General features: G+C 41.2%; 1 protein-coding gene across 1 annotated transcript in view; it reads right to left on the reverse strand.

Annotated features, from left to right (window-relative positions):
- The window catches only part of astn1 (astrotactin 1), a 406,706-nt gene that overhangs the window by 26,552 nt on the left and 356,354 nt on the right, over positions 1–23,800 (reverse strand). Inside the window, exons 19-21 of the mRNA XM_061084738.1 lie at positions 21,532–21,809; positions 18,753–18,886; positions 17,826–17,977 (exon numbers count right to left, since the gene is read on the reverse strand). Coding sequence (XP_060940721.1) covers positions 17,826–17,977; positions 18,753–18,886; positions 21,532–21,809 — 564 coding nt within the window. The remainder of the gene's footprint in view (positions 1–17,825; positions 17,978–18,752; positions 18,887–21,531; positions 21,810–23,800) is intronic.

The raw sequence follows: 23,800 nt of genomic DNA on the forward strand, positions 1-23,800 counted from the left end.
CTCCACAAAAGTGTGGCCAAAGGGTTTTGAGCATTATCGGTAAGAAACCCTGCCTCTCTCAAGTTTGTGGATAGGACATGGGTCGAACGAAAAGGTCCATTCACACAAATACATTTTTATCAAATGTTTTTTATCAAAGTTGTTCTTATCACACTGATGTGTTTAAATTCAAATTTTTCCAGTAAGTTTGGTTTTATTCGCTTATTTGATGTTACAAAAACTCGGTGAAACGTCATGATTGACAGCTGAGATTGGCTCACAATTGGTCGAGGGAAAGTTTTGCTGGGACCTTTGTGCTCCAACCTCCACTGTGCAGTCTAGCAGTAAATCATTTTTTCAGCACAAGATGGCAGCATGAGTATCCCTAATATTTTTGCTAAACTTGATGATATTGGAAGGAAGTGGAGCCACGTCATCAATAATCACACATGGCATCAACATTACCGCTTCAAAATTGGAATATCCAAGCCAAGAATGCATTAGACATTGTTTGCCAAACTAATTGGGTTGCCCTGATCCTCAGATCCTTTCCAGTTGTCACTTACTGCCAATTCCCTATGCTACGCTGCTCATGTATCCTATTGTGCTCATGTCTCCTACATGGGTCACCACCAACTATTTGGACATGCTATTATAACACTGCATTGGCAATATATCATGTATGTAGCCATCAAGTGCTTATTTACAAAAACCTTCAGAAAGTTGTGGACCATTGTCATTTCAACTGAAAAAAACTTTTTGCCAGCTAGAAATCTGAATCCAGCTTCTGTATACTTCTATGTAAAAACACTTTCCTGCTCTGCTGGTTTATAGAGCACTTTGTTGATGTGATATCTGTCTCCTTTCCCCAGCTTTCTGGCTTGCGTTCTGAATGCATTTGCGTATGTGTCTGCCTTAATGTCCAACTTTGAGCCTCTGCTTAACAAGTTCTACTTTCATTTCAGTATATTTCCCCAACTTCATTTGACTTCTGTTGGGCTTCTGGCTGAAACATATCCTCTTGGTGTCTGGTCAGCTGAATGAGATTGTGCTGCTGTGTTTTGTGAAAGCCTCACATTGCTTGGAGAGCTGCTCATCTGTCTCGAATGCTTGTTGACAGGCTGTGTATTTGTTGTGTGGCCTCTTAAGTCCCTGGCCTCCCTCCCTGCTGAGACCGCTGTCCTGTCCTCACTGTCTGTATTTTCAGTAGACTGCATTTTTCTAGCCACAGTTGACCATGGAGGTGGTATTGTTTTGTCCCAGTGTTGTGTTGGGCCGTGTTTTCTGAAATTTCAACATTTTTTTTTTCCCATGCGCAAATTGAAACTGAGCAGAAAAACATGAGGATGGAAATGCAATTATTGAGTGTTACCTACACTGACCCAACACCAACTAAGACCACAGCCATGACCAGATCATTTGTCTTTTACAAAAATGGATTGATATTGCGCCGAGTAAATCCAAGTCCCATATGCAGAGAAATAAGATGACACACACCACACAGATTGTGGAGATCCAATTTTAGAGTGGGAGCCACAACGCTGAGGAACTTGTCATTCAGCTGAAGTTGTTTACCCTCTACATTCTTAACGTATGATTGGTTGGAAAAATCAAGGATTGCCAGGAGACTGATGTGAGTTATGGGATGTCTCACCTTTTGAAGCTCTGCCTGCTGTTGTCAGTTCAGCTGTGCAAGCTGGGAGCCTTAGTGTGCCTGTGAGTGAGTGTGTGTGTGTGTGTGTGTGTGCTGAGTGTGTAGAGCTTTCTAGTCAATCCACTGCTGTTTTTCTCAGCTTCTTAATCGAAAGGACAGGTGTTTTAATGATGACAATGCTTTTACTCTGGCTTCTTAATGCCTACCAGACATTAGATACTCTCATAAACTGTAGAAATACATTTACGTTTACTTCTCTGCAGACAATTCTATAGATGACAACATAATTATAATTACATAATAACTAAATTAAAATATACCTCTAAAGATCTTTGTCTTTGGACAAAACCAGCTGTAGTAGTTGCTCCACTCTCTAAGCTTAGCTATGCTAATCACATCCTTACTCCAGCTCTCTACAGGGTGATATCTGTGTCCCTAGCCAACCCTTAGAATTTAAGCAAATAGGGTTATTTCACATTATATTTTATTAGCATTAGCAAAAAGCTAATCTGACCGGTATTATAAATTAAGTTTATACAGTTGTGTGACTCTTGCTTGAGGTATTGAAGACATGGAATTTAAATGCCATAAGAGTCCTGGAGGCATGGAAGCAGTTTGTATCACTCAAAACTACAATGAAAATGTTGTCGAAATACACTCAGTAGCTAAAACTATTTTAGAATGAAGTTCTAGCTTCATTACACCAAAATTGCAACTAGGTTGTAGCTAGCTTGTCCAAAACTTGAATACAAACTGCAAACCAATTTTTTTCATATGCTATGATTCCACCATATCTCACAATGAAAGCACTCTTCCACAAAAACAGGAGTTCGGTTTAGAGAGGAAACTATCATGAACTTGATGAACCGAGAGAGGTGAGCGGGAGAGAGAGACAGGGAGAGGGAGCAAACGGGGTGTTTACAGTGCAACACCACACACACACAATCATGCACAAACACTGATGCTGAACACAAAGGTAAACCCTTGAGCTTTAATGCAGCAGGTTTCCCTACGGGTTGCCTGGGAATTCATCCACTTCGGTTAAAGTAGACAGCTTCCTGGTAACTAGCTGTAATTGGCAGTCACACAAGCACACAAGCACACACATATACACATACACACAAAATTGGCAGCAAAACCTTTCACAAACAACATCTGGGATTGGTTGTCTACCTTCCCATTGAATAAAGAGACCAGCAACACAGCAACAGCAACAGATCACCCACAAACCCTTCACTGTTGTTTCTTGGCACTTAAACACTGGTCAAAACCACTACCAGATCATGACGACTGGCTACATGGAGAGGGTTGACTCTAATCTCTTAGGAGCAGCACCCCATTGGACGTGAGGAAGTAATTGTTGAACAGCAGGAACAGGAGGTGAAAGATAAGGATGATGAGTTGGACAGAAGAGGATTGGATTGCCTAAAGGTATCATTTAAAAAAATGGCCTTGTGTGAATGAGATGGAGGAACAACCCTGTAATCTGTGCGTGTTTTCACCCAATTTAGGTTTGATATGCATGCAGCTCAGCTGCCATTTGCGTCATGGCAGCAAAATTCATTGAACATTACATCTTCACGGGGGCGAGAAATTGTTTTATAATTTGATAGAAATGCATCTGACCAAATGGATAGCAATTGCCATGAGAGAGCTTTGCACGCCAACCATAAATTTGGCCAAATACGTCAGTGAAAGAATGAAACACCTTGGACAAAAAGGAGATACAACAGTCAAAAACACACACTGAAGTCTGAAGGCTTCATTCCTTGTAACCAAGTGTATAGTTTGAAAATAATATCGTAAAAAAAAAACCTGCATGTCAACATACCAGTCCTTTATTTGTGGATTGTATGGGGAAAGTCAAGATTTTGGCTTCTCTCAACATTTCCACTTTCTTACTTTCTTTTCCCTCTCACTTTCTCTTAATCTGTCATTCCCCCTCTAAATTGAGCAATGCACAATTCACAATGACAACATTTTTAAGTGCTTCTGGAGGCTTTAGGCTGTCTATCAGCCATTAGTCTCACGCATGTCTGCAACTGTGTCTTTTCACACCAACTGGCTCCAAATGTTTGTTTTTTCTGAGTCTACTTACTGAAGCACAATCCCCAGTGTGTCATTCAAATTAGGCAGATTTTCCAGTTTATGAACTTGTGAACTGACACTGTGGGCCTTGATGAATTGTTGTGGATTTAGTTATCAAGTAGAAAATATAGGGAAATATAGCAGGAATACCAAAACTAGAAAAACAATGATAGTACACCTAGCTGACAGTCGGAGATGATGGTGAAGACCGCTTGGCCAGCATCGAAGGATACGTAATGATAGACAGATGGCTAATTTCATGAATATCGATTCATTTAAGGATGGCGTTTATGTAAAGCTTTGTATTCCTGATCATACTTCTTTGTTTCTTACTGTTTACAACCCATTCTTTCCTTCTGTTAGGGACAACTGGAAGCTCTCTTGGATCTCTCTCCTTGTTTTCACTGACCAGTACTCACTGTACAATGTAACATAGCTCTCTCTTTTGCATGTTTACTTGTCATGTAATAGAGCACAGACACAGTTCAACTCCTTCTAAATTTAAGCCGTCTTACAATGATTATTGGCATGCCGAAGGGTATAGTGTGCCAATATACATCAAAGTCTGTTGACAGGGTTTAGGAAGTTCAGCATATATGAAAACATTGTGTCCAGCCTTTCGGTGCTTTATACATGGGAGCTGTGCAATATCTGCCAATGTAATATTTGACTACGTCAGTGGGAGCAAATGAAAAAAATAAAAAATCTGGTTCATTGAGCTAAAAAGAAACAGTCTTACTCAACCTCATTGACCCGGTCCGTATCTCTCCCTGAGGCTAGCGCATATATTTACCACTGGTCTATTGCATCGCAGGTGTATCAATTTTTAAACTTTTCTAACGGTCCACCATTTGTGCAGCTCTCACATTAAATCCAGTGTCTTGTTCTATTGTCAGGAAAGGCTTTTCAATCAACACCAGTGGGAGCACATGCATTGCTGTGTTTTCTGTGTTAAAATGGTTTTCCATGTTTGTTTGTTTCAGTTTCTTGTTAAGGCTCTGATCATTTAAGATCAAACGTCTACTGCAGCACCAGCAGCTTTTGAGGATATACTGCACAATTATGTTTTGAGCTCAATATGATGTCAGCTCATCTCATACAAGGTCAGCATGACAATCATTCTCTCAATGACAAAGTCTCTGTTTAACATATCCCATGGTATTTCTCATGAACTAGCACCAAACACAGTTCAGCTGTCGTTAACTGCTCAAAACCCCAAAATATTGGATTGGACAGATGGAAGTGCAAACCTGATTTTGCGTGATCGCCTAACTTATCACCATTCATCATGCATCCTTGAATCTGTGCATAATTTCAAATGGCATTTCCCTGGACCAAAAATGTGAGGTGACTGAGTGGCATCCTTAGAGCCACAGGCTACTACACAGCTAGAAAGGACAAACCTTTCATGTCTTGGGTCATTGTTTTTAATGTTTTATCAAATATTTTCTCAAATATTCTACAAAATCTAATCTTAGCTTATATTTGAATATGTACAGTATTTTGTTCCATTCAACATTTCTGCATAATGCATTCAGTAAGAATACAGTGTTAAGTCAGCAGCACTTACAGGTTAGCACAGTAGCTCACCATTTACACACACTACTGAATAACCAGGTTTACATTGCAGCACAGACAACAATGAAAGTGCTTCAGCCCTTGTACTCAAGCAGCTGACAGACTGGATTATGGGTAAGGTTTGAAATTGGTTATAATTGGTTATGAGGTTGTGAGGACTTAACCCTGCAAAAGTTATAGCTCAGTAACTAGACTCCATTCATATACTCTGGCAACTAACACTGAGAGTGAATACAACAAAAAGTCTCATTTAACAGAACAATCACAGTGCTCTCTGCTGTTCATGTGCATGTACTGTAAGAGGTGTTTTGCACAGGCCACCAGAAAGTGGTGCATGTGGTATTTGCTGGGTATGAATCAGAAACGTTAGTGCTGAAGTGTTACCCATTAATTCCATGAAAACATCCCAGACAGACTGACTTACCAGTGCAGTTAAGCCTCTGACATTTAGAACATCCATCTTCTTCATGAAGATGCCGGAAGAGGCCCATAAACTTTTCAATGTTGTAATTGGCAGTTCAAAGCTGCTATCGGATATGGCCGTAGATGCTAATTTGTGCTACAGACAGTGAGTTAAGTGTCAGTTGCAACAGATTGAGTCTCCTTGTATCTAAAGTTTGTCAGTGCTGCCCTCTCTTGTTTCGAAGATTTTGAATGCATCTCCCTCCCACTGCTTGCGTTTGTAGTTAATCTTTGAAGTACTTTTAAAAATGATTACATTGTCAATGACCATCAAATATATCGCAACAAAAAATAAGTGTTCTTGTATATATGACTTCAGCGAAAGAAGTGAAAGGAATACAGATCTCGGGTTTTTAAATAATCTTTTTTATATATAGTGTCATAATATAGTAAGTATTTTATCAATGAATATACATATAAATGACATGTTAAGTTATTATAATTTACATTATTTAGTAAATAATAAATGTGACTAACTTTCCAAGAAGTAATTGAGACGTTAATGACCAAAAACATTAAACAAAAGATGGCTTGAAAAAGATGTGACAAACATGAATCATACTATACAATACATGCATGAGTTGATAAAGTCTACAAACAAAGGAAAAGAAGAACCCTGTATCAAAATGTCCCGTCATGTGATATCATTAACAGTTTTCTGCAGCACTGTGTTGAGAGAAACAACCTGTGGTGAAGTCTGACACAGTAAGTTAATGCCTGGTGATAAAGACGAACGCAGAGAGGTTGTTTGCAGGTGAAAGTTGGCAGACACATATTTGTTATTGGATTAAATCCTGGCTATGTGTAAAATGGAATGTTTTTCCTGGGAAAGGAGCATGTGCATTTCTCACCTCATACTGTCAGGACACCTGCAAGCACAGCACTGGTTCTGGACCTGGCCTAAACTCCATGACAGGCATAGTTATCTCTTTATTTATGGATTTGTCCAGGGACACCATGGGGTGAGAGAATGCTCAGTAGGCTATATGATATACAGATTTTTACAGTCAAGTAGAAGAGGAGAGATCATCCTTTAGCAATACCTGTTTCAGACAGGAAAGTTTGGACTCTCAGCTGATTATGTACTGAACTAGTTTCCAAGAAGCCAGCCTTCTTGGAAACCCTTGGTGGGGTTCTGGAGAGAGCTCCAATTTGAGACTTCACAGGGAGACATCAATGCTCCTGTAAGTAGAGATCAGGAAACCTGGATTGACTTAAAATCCAGTGGTATTTTCTTGTTGAACTGCACTATGATGTGCTAACCAACATGTTTCGTGACTGTAGGAGTAGAACACCAGGCCAAACATTGATGATGATGATGATGTTGATGATGATGATGATGATGATGATGATGATGATGACCATGTTTGTAGTCATAATAAAACATCTGGAGTATCTGTATCTTGGACACTGGAGAAACGCAGAGCTGTCAAGTGATGACCACCTTCTGTAAGTTGGATCAGCAGTAGAGTTGGTTCTAATGATTACTTCCCCCGTGGATTTGAGAAAAATTTCAGACCACTTCACTTCGAAAACAGTGAAAATTGCGCAAAGTGTAATTGATATGGTTAAAAGTAAATACTGCAGGTTAATGTCCACATGCCTGTGCTGAATGGTGGTTGCATGCCAGTTTAAGCACAGTTGATCAGCATTGTCCATTTATAGAATGTCAATAATAAGTTTAACGAATAAGTATTTCTGGGTTTAACTAGCAATGGTAGGGATGATTAATCATTGAGAAGACCAATCATGCATCTCTAATATGTAGTCTATATTAACTGGGCCGCTGTTCAGAGGACTCTATATACAGTACTTGCATTGAGGGAAAAGTTTAGGATATGCAGTAGTCGTGAGGGGTCAGCACCTCCAAGTCCGAGGCCCTATCTGTTAGTGTACAACTGTGGACTGACACCACTGTGTTGAAAGTAAGCTGCTACCCTGTGGGAATGATTGACTAAGAGATGAGGGCCACTACTCATCCATCATCATTTCATATAGATGCACTGACAGGTTTATGAATAGAATGCCTCATGCAGACCTTCCTGGAGACTTATATACATGGAGGGGGGGTTATGGGATTTGACGGTTGGAGTGGTGAGTCTATTTCCAGGAGCCTCTGCATTGTTACCTTCTGTGCAACCTGGACCCAGAAAATTAGGGGAAAGTGGTGTGGTTGGTGACGTGGTTGAAACATCAACATTACAGTAAAGAAAATTGGAAATACTGTTGTCAATTTTTATTTTTTTAAAGTATACTTTTGTGTTTTTGCTTTTAAGGCCTTTATTGGACAGGACTGAACGAGATGTAATGGTGAAAGGGGGGGCAGAGAGAATGGGGCACCAAATGCAGCAAAGCACCGCAGTTGGAATTGCACCCAGAGCAGCAGCTCTATCTGGTGAGCTATATGCCACCGCCTGTTGAAAATTGTATTCCAGACATTGCTTGCAGGAAATCTCCGACTTCTGATTGGTCAAGATGACATACTGTGGTGTTGTGTTCACCGCAGTCAAGAGGAAGCAGGTGGGGAGGGTCATGCATGCAGTGGCAGCTCAGAGGAAGTGACTGGTCCGGAGAAGAAGCTCATCCTGGTTTAGGTTTGGGGTGACACACACACACACACACACACACACACACATTTCAGTCACCCTTGGCGTCGGTGTGTGTAATGTAGATACGTGAGTAATGTGTTTATTGATTAGATCCCTTGTTCCACTGACCCTTGAGCAAACCTCGACCTCGCCAGGTGATCAAAGCTGTTACCTCATTGTATTGCTCACATCTCGGGGTATGTTTGTTTTCACAGCGGGTCTGGTCCAGCCGAGCGGTGGCCTGACTTAAAGCAGACTTCCGATTCGTGAAGCTTCCACACATCTGCCGGGGACCGAGCACATGCGTGTGTGTGTGTGTGTGCTCTTACAGTATGATCTCACCTTGTGTGCCTGAAGCTTATTAAGGAAGAGATTACTACACAAACAAGCTGTTGTCAGCTCCAGATCTTTCTTGGATGCCATAATCATCAGCTGTATGTACTGTATGTTGATGTATCCAACATTACATAACCACAAACACAACAAAATACACCAAATGCAGCCGTTAATGAATATATGCTCTGTGTATAAAAAAGGTTGTTTTGTAGAAATTGGAATATTCTAACATCTGTTTCTGATGAGACTTCAGAGAAAGTAAAGGGCAGATATTTGTTCTTTTTTTGTTTCTTCACAGATGATCATTCATGTCTGTTCAGATCTTTTCCCGTAAAAGGATGATCTGTTTTCACTGTCCTCCTGGAATTTATCATGCGGGCCATTTGGGGATTAAATACCGGGAAGAAATATTAATTTAGATATTGAAGTAGCATCAAACAGTGACCGATAGCAGCGGTACCGGTTTAAAAAACAAATAATTTAAACTGGGTAACCATGCAAATCCTAGCGAGAACAATTGGTTGAAATTGAATGAGACGATTCTACCTTCATTTAGCAGACTTATAGCATTTTCTTCTTTCCCCTCTACCACCCACAGCAGCCATGTGGGTGGTAGAGGAGCAGGGAAAAGAGATCAACAAACAAAAATAGATCTGAATGTGCTACAAACATGAGCTCCTCATCCATTGCATTTTCACAGAATTATTTGTCTCAGGAAGAATAGTAAATATTAGATTATATAGTAATAAGGTCTCAAGCCTTCCTACAATCACTAACTTTGGACTCACATGTATGCGATATACGTGTCAACCGAAACTCTGCTCATTCACTTGGAATGGGGCGATGTCATACATTGTGGTTGTGTTGCATCGCTAAATTATGTTCAGCCAAACACTCAAGAATAGACACTAGCCAATCAAATCACATTGATGTGATAGCAGGGTCAGAAGCAGCTGGCAAACCCGGTGTGTTTATCCTGATATGGATTTGATTTCCTGTGAATTCTTGTCAGCATGGGATAGGCTCACAGAGCACCTCCACCTGTACCAGTGCAGCAGAGGGATGTTAGCTGATTGATCCTCTGGTTCAAATGACAGCAGCAGAGCTGCCACAGGGAGACGAGAGGAACACAGAGAGAGACTGGACAGAGCCCAGCTGCAAAGCTAGATACCAGCAGAAATTGCTGGTAATTTAAATTGACATGTGCCATACTTCTCTTAAGCATTTTGTTGATAGCTAGCATGGCACGTTTGTGCCATGTGTGTACTAAGCATGAAACTGCAATGCATTAAGGCAACACTGACGAAAACTAGCAAGATCTCCATTTGTTTATCCCAGTGATACACACATGAAGTGATGTATTAACTCAGAGATCATCTAATGTTCTTTACAACACACAGAAACCAGCGTCAGCTCTTACCACTACAAACTCTCTAGATATCTTTGTCTGTGTCTACTACGTGTGTGTCACGACTTTTTCACTGGGAGATATTTGTTTCATTAATTTGTTATTTTTAAGTCTCTAATGCATTAGAAGTGTCATCAAAGCCCCACCTGCTTGCTGTGAATCCAGTACACACAGATTCTCCTGGATTTATGCAGACTTTATTTTAGACGGGACCGCTGAGTCCAGTGCCCATCTGAAAGCAGCTTTGGTTGCTCTCATTGATCAATCTCGTGTCACTTGTCCAGAATGGGGATCCTACTTGAACTACATTACACAGTTACATCAATGCTCATTAAAGTATCATTAATAATGGTGTGAAGGTCCTGCCATACATCCATCATTCATGACTCCTGATTTAATATCCGGCAAAATATTATGTAATGCATACATCCTGCACACATTGAGATTGATGGGGCGGCACCTTCTCTTTGTTGTAAGAAGTTACAGTGAAAAACCACTGAAATGGCCTCAGAGCTCCTGCACAAGTACTATGTGGTATCATACAGTTGCCTGACACATAATTAGATATTTTCCCTAACTGGATAGTGTCTCCACAATACAGCATTGTTTGAACTATGTTTTTCCCTAATGTGATGCCTCTTGGTGAAAACAATAGAACATTTAAAACAGGAGATGATTAAAACAGGGAGAAAGAGAGCAAGAGGGAACATGTGGTACCAAAAAGAAAAGGGAGAGGAGGCCAGAGTGGGGGCAAATCTAAAGAAAAAAACACGGGCGAGAGTAGGAGGAGAGGCAAGGATAAGAATAGAGGAGATGGTCAGAAAAGGTTTGAGGGGAGACGATGAGGGAGTGGTGAAGGAAAAGCATGAGGAGGAAGAGGAGGTCTGTGGAGAACTGTGCATCAGCTCATGTGAGACTGGCTCTCCGAAGTGACAGAGGACTTGACAGCTTAAATCAAAACCACACAACATGGCCAGCTTTCCAGATCTTTCCTTCTTTTGCTGCCCTGTTTCTGTCTTTCCGTTTCCCCCTGTCTCTGTCTTTCTCCCCCCCTCCCTCGTCTTCTTTCCTTGGTGGTCCTTTTCCTCCCCCTTCCCTTCTCCCGCCTCCTCTCTCGTAACTCAACAGAACATCCGTGCCTAGCCACCTTTGCCGTGTGTGTGTGTGTGCACATGATCGGGGTGTGTTTTTCCAAAGTAATCAATCATCTCGCTTAAGACAAGGTCAGCTCTAACGGAATTGTGAATACTGTAGGTTGTTAAACTCTCCTGCATTATGTGTGTGTGTGTGTGTCTTCTTTTAAAGCAGCATAGCCCCACTGACTCTCTCTCAGTGTAATTACAGCTATAGCGGGCAATTTCACACATCGGAGCGTCTAAATGGCAGAAAATGGGAGCTGTTAAAAGTTTCGACAATTTCCACACTCGTAAGTTATGCAATGTGATCTAGGTAAGCTGTGTGACCTATGTGTTATCTTCTTGGTGTCTGATGGGTATAAAAAGAAAGGTGAGGGGATCAAATATAGACAGTTTAAGAGTCTAGCTTCCTCTGGATGTACAGCACTCGCTTCCTGCGCTATAGGAGAACGCTCTTCTTTGCTCTTGAGTGTTAAAGTGACTTATACAGTCGGTGGAAATGTTTGGATAGGAAACCGTGTTTTGCCCTAAGTCCATGTGTATGTAACAGGGTGGATTTATTCTCTTCCCTTTCAGCTATACTCTATTATTTCAAAATCTGAAGTAGCTATAAACAGTTTCCGTTAGAAGCAGTATGTATGAAAAAAAAAAAAATCCTAATTGGTTAATATGCAAATCCTTGCACTAAATATATCATATATTTTTTTTCTTTTTAAAAACAACAGGTTGGCATGCCCATTACTTTACCTGCACATCACAAAAGAACAGATATTTAGAGGCTGCAGCCCACTTGGTGTGTCAAAGCAACACAAGTTAGAAACTTGAGTTTTAAACTTAGAGTTTTGCAATTTAGTTTTGATGTAGTTCGAGAGTTAAGGCCACTTTTAATAATTTTGTTGCTCAGCTAGTCTAAAGAATTTGTATTTTATGCAATTTCATGCGTTTTTCAAAGCAGGGCTGTCAATTTTTACAAAAACTAATTTGAAAGATCCATTCACATATATTTGCATGAAGTCAGACAAGGTTTAACACCCGGCGTTGCTCCGCTCGTCTGGTTCCTCCTCAGCTGCCGCTAACAGGTGAGCTCACAGATCTGTTATCAGGCAGTTGCATGGTACAAAGACGACACACAGCCTCACCTTTGATTGTTATTTTGTCATCGACATTGGTCGAGGTTAGGGTCAAGCTCACAGTGCTCTTTGAATGTCTGAATTTTGTATAAAAGTGACAGACATATAACTTTATTTGTCACATAAAATATTTTTTACGATTGAAGACAATTTACTATGTTCTTTCTCTCAAAGTAACAGCAAGATATCAAACATCTCTGTACTTTCACAAAGTCAAAACAGGCTTGAACTGAAGCTCTCACTTGCCAGCTTCAGTGTGCTGCAGGAACAGGCAAAGGCTCTTTGTCGCGACTGGACCAGATGCTAATCTCTTCCTTTGCTGGGAGAGAAACAGCACTTATGTATTTAGTAAAACAATCTTCAACTAGATCAAGTTTTGATCAGTTCTCAAATAAAAAAAACCATAACCCTAAAGCTTAAGATTTTAAGCCCATTACAAAATGTTCCCTGTACTTCAGGGACTTTCAACGTCTGAGACTGTGGACCTCCTCTTAGACAAGGAAGAAATTGCTCCCTCACCCCACCTGAGATTCATTCCTTAGTTCTCACTTTCTTGACATCTATAGTGATGCTTTTATATGATCCCAATAGCCTTCCACAGTTGCACAAAGAAAGCCTAATATTGCTGTTTGACATGAAGAGAGACTAAATACATAAAGCCGGTCCTGAAGCCTTTATTAGACTCAGACTCGGGGAAAGTGGGAAATATCTGAACTCTCTCTTTAAACAGATCACGCACATTAACACCTATACAACCTGACCTCCTTTAGATAACTACTGTAATACCTTGGTGAGTATTTCTTTCACATTCATTTACTCGGCCTCCCCTGAAACAGCTTGGAGTCCCCCTGGGGAGGCGCGCCTAGGAAACCTCTGCTCTAAATCATAAAGATGAAGATACTGTATTTTTTATCACTGTAAGCTTTGGAATACCTGAGGATTTCAGAGACTTGCTGATCACAGCATCACACTTGCTGGGCAAAGGGGAGAAAACACACCCACATATAGTGTCTGTGCACTGTCATGCATTTCTTGTGACAAAGTGGAGACATAATGGGGCTTAGGCAACAGCTTGATAAAATCATCCATTACTTGCGTTCTGCAGTGATGGATTGTACCTCCCAGGCGAGTGTTGCGTCGGAGAGTTTGTTTTGAGGCAATTAGCGGAGAGACCGGGGTCTGTTTTTGCGATGAAAGCACAACATCATATCTGCATATACAGTAAGGGCCCAGGGACGAGCGTGGTGATTAGGGATGAAACTGGCTGGAACATTTCAAGAAACTATCCTTGTGGAGCAAGAAGAGCTGAGGAGATAGTAAAAAACGTCCCCTTGCGCGAGAAAGTAATCTCCATTAGTTTAATGAGGATGGCTGAAGTGCATGACACCATGGAAACAGGCAATGCCTTATTTAGACAGGGCAGCAGAATCTGTGAACTGGAAAGGCTCAGCGTGACTGTTACAGTTAAGAGTGGAATATTCCTGTAATGCAGTTTCAGTGGGTCTCGCCAAGTACCCTTGCTAATTTCCATAAAAACATGGCCACAAATTCAATGATAGCCGCAGTATCTTATCACAGATACAAGACCGTAGGTTGTTAGTCTGTTTATCTGATTGGAATCTTCGTCAATATCTCCTCTAACACTGCATGCATGTACCAACCACCGACTGATAGCATCAGCGGGTTCCTTTAGCGGTAATGTCCTAATCTGTGTTTCCGTTTGCAGCAGTTCCTGTTGCATCAAAAAGCTAAATATTTTTCTCATTATGATTAGCTCATTCCAAAAAACTTTAAACTTTCATCATGAAGTACTGGTACTATTCTGATGCCTGAGAGATTGACTTTGAGGCACGATAAGAAGTTTGTTTAAACTACGTTAACATTATATCAAGGCGCCATAGCTCCAAAATATTCCCACCACGGCGAGTCATACCGGATAGTGGAGAGACCACCGTCTTCATCTTCTCTGTTTATCCCTCTGACAGCACAGATTAGAGGATCGGGACAAACATTTGTTCTGTGAGGCTCTGGAACAAAGTGGTAATTGTGGGCTGACACGGGCGATGTGCTCAAAGGGCACGGGGAGAAAAGATTGTTCCAAAACTCCAAAACAGAACCTGAAAGGTCACTTTTGCCATGAAAGCGATATTTCATTGTTCCGCGTCAAAACGCCTCCCCAGCATTAGAGATTAATTTGTGCTCCTGCAGTTCCAGTGCTCTTTCCATTATAGACGGTTCATATGGAAAACTAAATCCAAAATCACAGGATTCATGTGGGAATCTTGTTTGGAAATATAGGAATTTGTACCAGTAAAGCAGAGTATGAACTGATATGATAAATTCATGTGGGTTGTTCTTTCTTTGATTTCTCATCTTGAAGGTCAACATCAACTCTCAAGATGATATTGTTACTGTGATAGCAGGATGTCCACAAATCAATTTGTGTTAAATCAATTCACCACACAGATTTCACTGCAGTAACTGTATGTGATATACAATAGTATATAAAAACTATGAGCAAAGAGAAGCAGGATCCTGGTCCAAGAGAACGAGAAGGATAATCTAGCCATGTTGTGTCAGAATTAATAATGATCATTACTAACTTGCTCCACTACAATAAAGCAGCACAAAACTCCAGAGTCCTACATTCTAAAAGCCTCTAAAAACATGTGACGTACTTTATCAACTGACTATTTACTAATATTAACTGTTATATTTTGTGTTTTGGCGAATGAAAACATTTTATTGAGAATCTGAATAGCAGATGATGTCCACATTGTGTTTTACTGTTGTAGGTTTCCAATCAATGTAGTCTGAGCTTGAGGCTCTCACGACTCTTCTCAACTTGATTAACATGAACATTGGGTAGAGTTGAACTTTTTACTTCACACAAAAATGACTGGTACATAAATACAATTCATGTCCGAAGGCACCGAAAAGAGTAAAAAGGTGTTAGATAGAGAGGTAAAAAAATCAGTTCCATAGTTACTACGAAGGCACAATCATAGGAACATACTCCTGAAAAATACAAATGTAATATAAATATAAATTCCACCTTTCCTTATCTATCCACACGTATGTTTCACGCACAAATTATCAAACTGGATCTAACTCCTTACTGAAGGTATGAACAACAGTCATTATTTCAACCTACAAATAGTCCTTTATGATTGTTCTTAATAAATGTGAACATTTGTTTTATCACTTTACTATTCTTATCAGTACAATAACTTAAGCATAAATTTACACTCCTACAGCTGTGCTTCAAAATGCAATACCGAAAAAAGAGGACGCTAAATGTCATGATTATTATAGCAAGTCTAGCTAACTAATGCTGTTTAATTAGCACCTAACCAAATGCTGGTGCTGATGTTTAATGAGCATAATACAGCTGCATGTCAGCCAATCGAATTCAGACACAGTGAGGCGGGGAACAGAAAATACCCTGTGATCATGGATCATCAAAGTCATATGCTTCATAAAAAAACTGTACTTCCAATATGAAAGGGGGGGAGAGAGAGACACAAGCTGCATATGTTAACACAGTAAACTACTATTTTACACCTTCCCTTATAGAGAAAAGCTAGAGGTGTGTTGAGTCGGCAGCGGAAGCTATAGATTACCGACTTAAATATGTAAGTAAATGGTGCAACTAATGCTTTTCCCTCACAGCTCTAACAACTTATTATAGCATAATAACAGTAATGCGGGAAACACTCTCTTGCTTCTCTTTTCTGAATGTGCTGCATTGATTAATGGTTTCCACGATTCTGACTAGCACAGTTTATCCTCTCATTAAGCTACAACAAACTTGGTACTCACAGGGAGCTGCAACAGTCCCCATTATGGATTGGATCATTACTGCTAAAACAAACCGCCCTTGTTTTGCCAGGTTCTGGCTCATACAGGTCGGGCCAAATAAGCTAGATACTCTGTTATGGATGACAGAGCTGCACACGCCCCTGCTGCTCCTGTGGCTTCTCCTCTGTGTCCTTCATGCTACTGAAGATATGTGGGGAAGTCCATCCCTTCATCCACTGTGTGGAGAGGAGTCAGGTGTTGGGGAGTCAGACCACCAGCTGCCAATCATCACCATCATCCTGCTCAGCTATAAATACCTGGTTCCTCCCTCACCACTCTGTCAGATTGTAGACTCTGTTTGCTCAGTCAGTTGTGTGTCCAGCCATTCTTTAGAAGATACTGTTCCTCTTGCCAGCCAGTCGTCCATCTGTACATTCAGTTCCTCAGCCTGACTCCTGCCTCATCTCAGGAATCCCGCCATCACACTAAACTCTCCAAATAACCACCCTGCTCTGGATCAGATCTAAGCTCGGCTGAGATCAAAAAAGGTTTCTGTTGATTCTAATGAGATGTCATCATGTCATATCACTCATTTGTCACAACCAGTGCTATAAATAAACAACACTGAAAGCTAGTTCAGTACCTGCAGTGGATAAAATCTGTATTCATGATCAAATAAAAACATCATCTTATTATGTGGGTATTCCTTATATATCAACAAACCAAATCCTACAATTTATTATCCCATTATTACTATGACTGGTATACACCATCTTGTGGAGGTCTTGAAAAGTACAAGTGAAATAGGCCTGAACTTATCACAATGAAGTTTTTTGGAATGTTCAGAAAGATGCAGTAAATCTCTGCTATCAGTTCTAGTGTTTTTCCTCTCCTCCTCTTCCTCTCGTATTTTATCAGGTGCCTGGGATGAGATAAGGTGGAGGGTGATTTAAGGGAGACTGGAGAGGAGGAGCTCTCTCTCTCTGACTCTGTCTTCACCGTTTGTGTTGCAGATGCCTCTGTCATCATGGCAAAGGTCTTATTTTTTCTTTCCTTTTAAGTTGGGGGTCTTGGTAGTCCGTGTGGTTGGTGCAGATCGTCCCAGGCCTCCAACACCCATTGTGAAATATAATGACATTTGTTTCTCTTAATTAAAATATTTTTCCTTGACCACAAGTCAACTTTTGAGGTTGTGGCCCTTCCAGCTTGTTAATTTGTTTTCTGTGAAACTCCAAAACTGAAGAGTGAAATGTCAATTTTACAGGATTATAGTTGGGTTGATGCCAGGTGGTGTTTCGTGTAAACTGTGCAGCTACAGATTGATGAAATCCCCTCACTCTCACCCCTGGGCCAGGATCCCTTCCAGGTGGTCGACAAGATAAAACAAATTAGGCTTTTGTGGCCACATGGTGCAGACAAATTGGCAAATGGAGCCAGCATAAATAATGAACAGTGGCCAACAGCTGCCCATACAAACACAGCCAACTGATTTACTCATTACTCCCGTCGAAGTGCTACACACAACCATCAACAGGGCCTCGTGCTGGATTAGACAGTGTTCGGGTAAAGGGGAACATTAACCCATTCACAGTTTACCACTAATTGGATCTTGTAAGTCATAAATTGCCAAACTCATGACACGGGTTGGATTCTGGGGGCACGCACCTGTCTCAACTTTGGAGTGGTCGGTCCTCTCGGTCACCTTCTCCTGGCTGATGAGGTAGTCGACGATGCGGACCCCGATTGGCGGCTCGGTGTGGTTCCACTCCAGGATGACCAATGAGCTGCTGGGCTCGTAGGTGTACGACAGCTTCAGCCTGGCAACAGAGTGACGGAGATGTAAAGCAACGCCCGGCCAGCACACTGGTCTCATTACAGTAACTGCTACTGTAGTCCGGTGAAAATGGGTTCTCAAGTCACAAACAACCCTGTCAACAGAATATACAGCCACTTCCTCCGATCTGTCATGTCCAATTTGACTCGCAGCGGAGTGATCATCTGCTGCTCCGCGGCTCCTGAGCCCATCTGTACAGGGGCCTTCACTCCAAACAATCAATACACTGGCTAATTTCCTTGATTAGCACACCACAGCTGGACAGGAGGAATATATCGTTGACTGCTGTAATGATGTTGACACATGAGTCAACCCCTGTGATCGCTTGGTTTCTCTGTTGCTGTTTTTTTCCATCTCTTTATGGTGGTTGTATATCTCTTTGTTGCCGTTTAACATGTATCTGAAGTGGATGAGCATGTCTTTGTGGTTATTACTGCATCTTTTACAGGAGCTTTGTGACCTTCCAGACAGAAACGATAGCAGTCCCTTCAAACAGGAGGTTTTCATCCGGTGGAACCCCCCGACCCTCCGGCCTCTGGGCCCGTGCCCGGTACAGGTCCGCTCAGTATCCATCCACAGCTGTTCTATTTGGTCGCAACACAACTCAGTGTACACACGCATCCTGGTGGCACATTACTCAAGGCCACTGCAGCCGGAGATAGAGTTCTGCCAGTGGTGGAAGTGATGGATGGTCTTTACCACAACCCATTTGAGAGTAATGTGTTAGGAGGAAGGTAATGCTATTCTAAGTTACTTACTTAGGTTGGGGAAGTGGGGCACAGGTGGGCAGTCCGTCTGTGCCAAAAGCGCTGGAATCACAGCGACACCAGTCATCGATAACGTTGCCCTTCCCTGAACACCACAGCATGCTCATCATCGCCTCCTGAAGAGACTGGGCAGAGAGAGAGAGAGAGAGAGAGAGAGAGAGAGAGAGAGAGAGAGAGAGAGAGAGAGAGAGAGAGAGAGAGAGAGAGAGAGAGAGAGAGAGAGAGAGAGAGAGAGAGAGAGAGAGAGAGAGAGAGAGAGAGAGAGAGAGAGAGAGAGAGAGAGAGAGAGAGAGAGAGAGAGAGAGAGAGAGAGAGACAGAGAGAGAGAGAAAAGGACAGAGAGAGAGAGAACTTTATATCTTGTAAATAGAAAGTGCAGCTAATAGATGCACTGTATGAATGTATGTGTGTGAATGTAAAACTGTACTGTAAAGAGCTTTGAGTGGTCATCAAGACTAGAAAAGCGCTATATAAATACAAAACCATTTACCATATTTATTATATAGGTACATGTGAGGATGAAGGGATAGAAAGAGATAAAGGGGAACAACATGAAACGTGTTTCTATTTACTATTGAGTATGGTGATTTTCATTCAAAACATCTTTAGAGCTACACTACAAAAGGCCGTGAGGAGATGAAGGGTTTATATATATATTTCTTTTTTCAGAAGAACATACAGGACATAGAGACCAGTTGTGCTCTTGGGGATGTAAATATGAGACGTTACACAAATCACAGACACGGGTAAATTGATTCACAACCACCAGAGTCCTAAAATAGCATTGAAAATAGATATAGCTGTTTCTGTGCCTCTAGTGTGTGTCTGTGTGTGTGAGTGTGTGTGTGTGTGTGTGTCAGATTGCACCTCAGTGGTATCTGAAATGTTTGTACTCCTTTTGTTGTTTTTAAAAGACTGTACATATTCTGATTCAGTACTTGAAATAAGGTTAAAACAAGCTTGGTACTTAAAACGAATTGTTTTATTTTTTCATTCTCCATAAAACTCTACCACCAAAACCCTGAATATTTAAAATCTATGCACATCTTGCACAAGTTTACATACAACAGTAAACGTGTTTAATGAACATTGTAAAAACCTATAACATAACAATGAATTGCTGTAAATCAGACGAACATTTGCTACATGCTGTTATCTACTCTACATCTACTCTTCTAAGGTCATTGTGCTCCTGGCGACAAAGTGATATTGTTGGAGAACAATAGTCTGAATAAGATGCTGCCTTGTGAACAGAATTTCCTGATTCTCTTTACATGAATGAGGTCATAATCACAATAAGCATTATCGAATTGAGACCTTACGGTATTTTGACCATAGGGGCAATATGTTTTACATGATAATGTCTTGTAGGGGTTTTCACAGCATTTTCAAGACACATTCCATGGGTGTAAACAAGATGAAAAAAAAAAGTATTGCAGGTTTGGCAATTAGAAACAAAAAAAAACACTAACATATAAAACAAAATATTATATGTTAGTATGACATATTAACCCATTTCAGGTTGGGCATTTAAAAAATATTAATAAAGTGGAATGAATTAGTGGACGTAATGAAGTGAGTCATAATCAGACAGTGCTCTGTAACATGTAAACGGGAATATGAATATTGGCAAATCCTGTAAACGCCTTAATCAAATAAATGTCTTGTACAGAATAAGTTCGATAGCGAAATATTGGTGTTCTACATATTCAATGTTCTTGCACCAGAGGTAACGTGTATCAAGAGTTTAAGTTGTTTTGGTGTATTTTGGAAGTGAGATCGTCTGTTGTGCTGAGCTGCATGTTGGCGGTGTCTTTGCATCCAATTTTTGATAATGCATGTAGCATGCATTTCGATCTGCCAGAGATATACACTGTAGATGCACACCCCTTGTGATAGTGGTCCTGGTAAGAGTACACAAATTAATGCAAAACCTTGCCTGTGCATCGTGTCGACACAAGTAGCTGCACAGTTAAGCATCAGCAACCTCCAAACAGCTCCTGTCAATAACCCCAGCTGTATTTGTCTGCCTGTGCTTCACGATGAAAGCCCGGCACCCTGGGGGTGGTGGTGTGTGTGTGTGTGTGTGTGTGTGTGTGTGTGGGGGGGGGGGGGGTGTGGACAGCATCGTATCGACCTCTCTTCTGGAGGACTAGAAGCAGCTTCGACAGACAGTATCGATAAAGTCCAATAAGCCTCAGCATAGTACAGCAGATTAAGGTGCAGCATGCTGCCGGCAGAGGAGGCTTTGATATTGGAAAAGACAAAAAACCTCCCTGTGTAAATCCCAAGTTTCTGTAAACCAGTTTTAAGATGCGGCCATGAGCTTTTCAGGCCTGATGGATCCTTCACTTTCTGTACGGCCACAAGCCACATGGTGTTTCATTGCAGGAGGCCTATTGATCCACTGTGGTCCCATGATCACATCCCCATAAACACGCATGTTTTGCCATTATTAGCTGCTGTCCTCGCACATTAAGGCATCTTGGATGAGAAAATGGGGAAGAAGTTTACTTTGTTCAAATCAAAGTGGAACATTCATTTTACTGAACAAAGGGGGACAAGGACATAGGATAATATGAGCTTCCCTTTAATCAAACACATGAAAGCTTTAGTGAGATTATCCCTATCAAGAGGATGAGAGAAGATGAAGTAAATTTTTTTGTGGGTGTGAGAAAGATTATATAATGTGTGCAGTGAGGACTGTTTTTCCAGACATTCGACAGCCAGAGCTCATATGTACCTTAATGAAAAAAAACACAGTACGCACCTGGTAGGTCTCATTGTTGGACACTAATTCGTAGATGGGAGCAGACTTTGTGATCTGCAGCAGAACGGGCTCAGACTGCTGCCGCCCCTGCGCCGCCCTCGGGCTCATGTGGCAGAGGTGGCACGAGCGTGGGCACTGGCCCTGGCTGGTACAGTCCATCCGGACACCGGCTGCCATCCGCTTTGCCCCCGTGTCCAGCAGGCTGGCGACGTACGCAGGATAGGTCAGCGTCCTGGGCTCCTTGTCACGCTCCTCTGACTCCTCGGAAGGGGAGTTCCCTGAAAGGACAGATGGTGAGGGACCGGTTAATTGAGCCATGGAGAAATCATTAAACAAACTTTTAAAAGCGATAGAAGAAAAATCTAAAAATAATTAGTTTCTGTGACGTCCACAGAAACCCAGAAAAGTGGTGTGAGCCTGTTGAACCCCGCTGCACATACTGTATGTACCCTAAACACTAAGGTCACATGCTGCCACTAATGAGATAAGGGAGCGTAGGAATGAAAACAGCTGAACCAACAGAACACTTCTTTCCCCTTTAGCCACACGGCAAAACTACAAAGCAGTACTGCGTTCCCACATCCCTCTTCTGGAGTCTTTTTAACTTTTCGACATCACAGGCAGAATACACGAGCGAGCGTGTAAATATCTGGGCCACGGCTACAAAGAGCTCGTTTTGCTCTCCAGCAATCACGGGGAACTGGAGGGATCTGTGCTCAACAATGAAACATTGTAATAATGGGACTTTCGTCATTGTTGCTGTTCCTCCAGTCGCTGACCTCAATGAGTGTTCTTGCCTGCAGGTTTGAAACTTGGATAATATTGATAAAGGACAATTAAAAGATAACAAAGGAAGCCAATACCAGGGTAGCCTCTTTCTCACAGTAAAAAATAGCACTTCATTTAAAGGTTCAGGGTATAGGATTTAGTGACATCTGGTGGTGAAGTTGCATGTTGCAGCTGAATACCCCTCACCTCACCCTCCCAGTCCAAGCATGAGAGAACCTGTGGTAGCCTGCAGTTGTCATAAAAACTCAAAAGGAGTTTAGTTTGTCCAGTCTGGGCTACTGTAAAAAACATAGAAGCCTCCGTAGAGAGGACCCGCTCCTGATATAGATATAAATCAAATTTACATATATAGGGTCCATTCTATGATAAAGAAAACAACAATTCATACAATTTAGATGAAACACATTAGTGAAAACATCACTACAATTATTTTATATTCCATTTCTGCCAAATCCCTTTCATATACATTTTACAGTGAACCTGAAGTGCTGCAAAGTCCAGACGTTATAGTTCGTGGCACTTTTTTCGGTGTATTTTTGTATCTTCACTCCAACTAAAGGTTATGTCATGAATAGGAAAATTAAATAATGCAAAAGAAAAGGTTGATTTCCTCCACATGGAATTTTGTCAGGCCTCTGATGCCTGACCAAACTGTAGCTGAGTGCTGACGGTGAGCAGGAATTCAACCTTTTGGTCACATGGAACCTTTTTAAGCAAAAGAGGGATGCTCTATTAATTCCCTCTTTGAGTTTCCCCATTGAGCAGCAGTGGCAAGTCAGCAAAATATATGGAATGTTGAACATAACGGTCCGTAAAATACAGATTAGATAGTATCATCTTGACCAGTTAAACAATAAAACACTGCTTAAATGTTGACACATCACTTCTTTGAATAGCAGTATTTCTATAAAGAATCTTTGTCTATATTATTGCTCATATAGCTGAGTCAAGAACACTTACAGTGGCAGCTTTATCTTATGTTGGGGATCTAAAATATTAAACCACTCTATACTCATGTGAAACAGATGGGCTCCCTTTGACCTGATGTAGAGGGAGATCTACAGGCTGTGAAAGGATGTTAGAGATTTGCTAAAAGAAATGACCATATGTTGGTCTTCTAACGCAAATTACAAGACTTAAAACAAGTTTTCCCATCAGTGGTAGGACTTTGCTTCTAAATGACTTTGACAAGAGAATAAGATGTAGGATTAAACCCATTTGTGATGACCTGTGATATTCTGAAAATACATACAAATGATAATCGCAAAGCTAAAAGTGCCGACACAGGAAGATGTTGAAATTCTGAGTTGCTTTGTTCCGTAGCAGATGTTCTGTTTTCCATTTGAATGCTTGTTACCTCCAGATTTGTATCATTAGATTCCAGACAGTTCATCAATATGAGTGACAAGTGGTGGGGCGTGGAGCTTGATGGGTGATTATACAGAGTTTTGTGTGCAGCAGACCCATTAAAAGTTAACTT

The sequence above is a fragment of the Limanda limanda genome, chromosome 13 (genome assembly GCF_963576545.1).
Source record: "Limanda limanda chromosome 13, fLimLim1.1, whole genome shotgun sequence".
Taxonomy (NCBI): Eukaryota; Metazoa; Chordata; class Actinopteri; order Pleuronectiformes; family Pleuronectidae; genus Limanda; species Limanda limanda.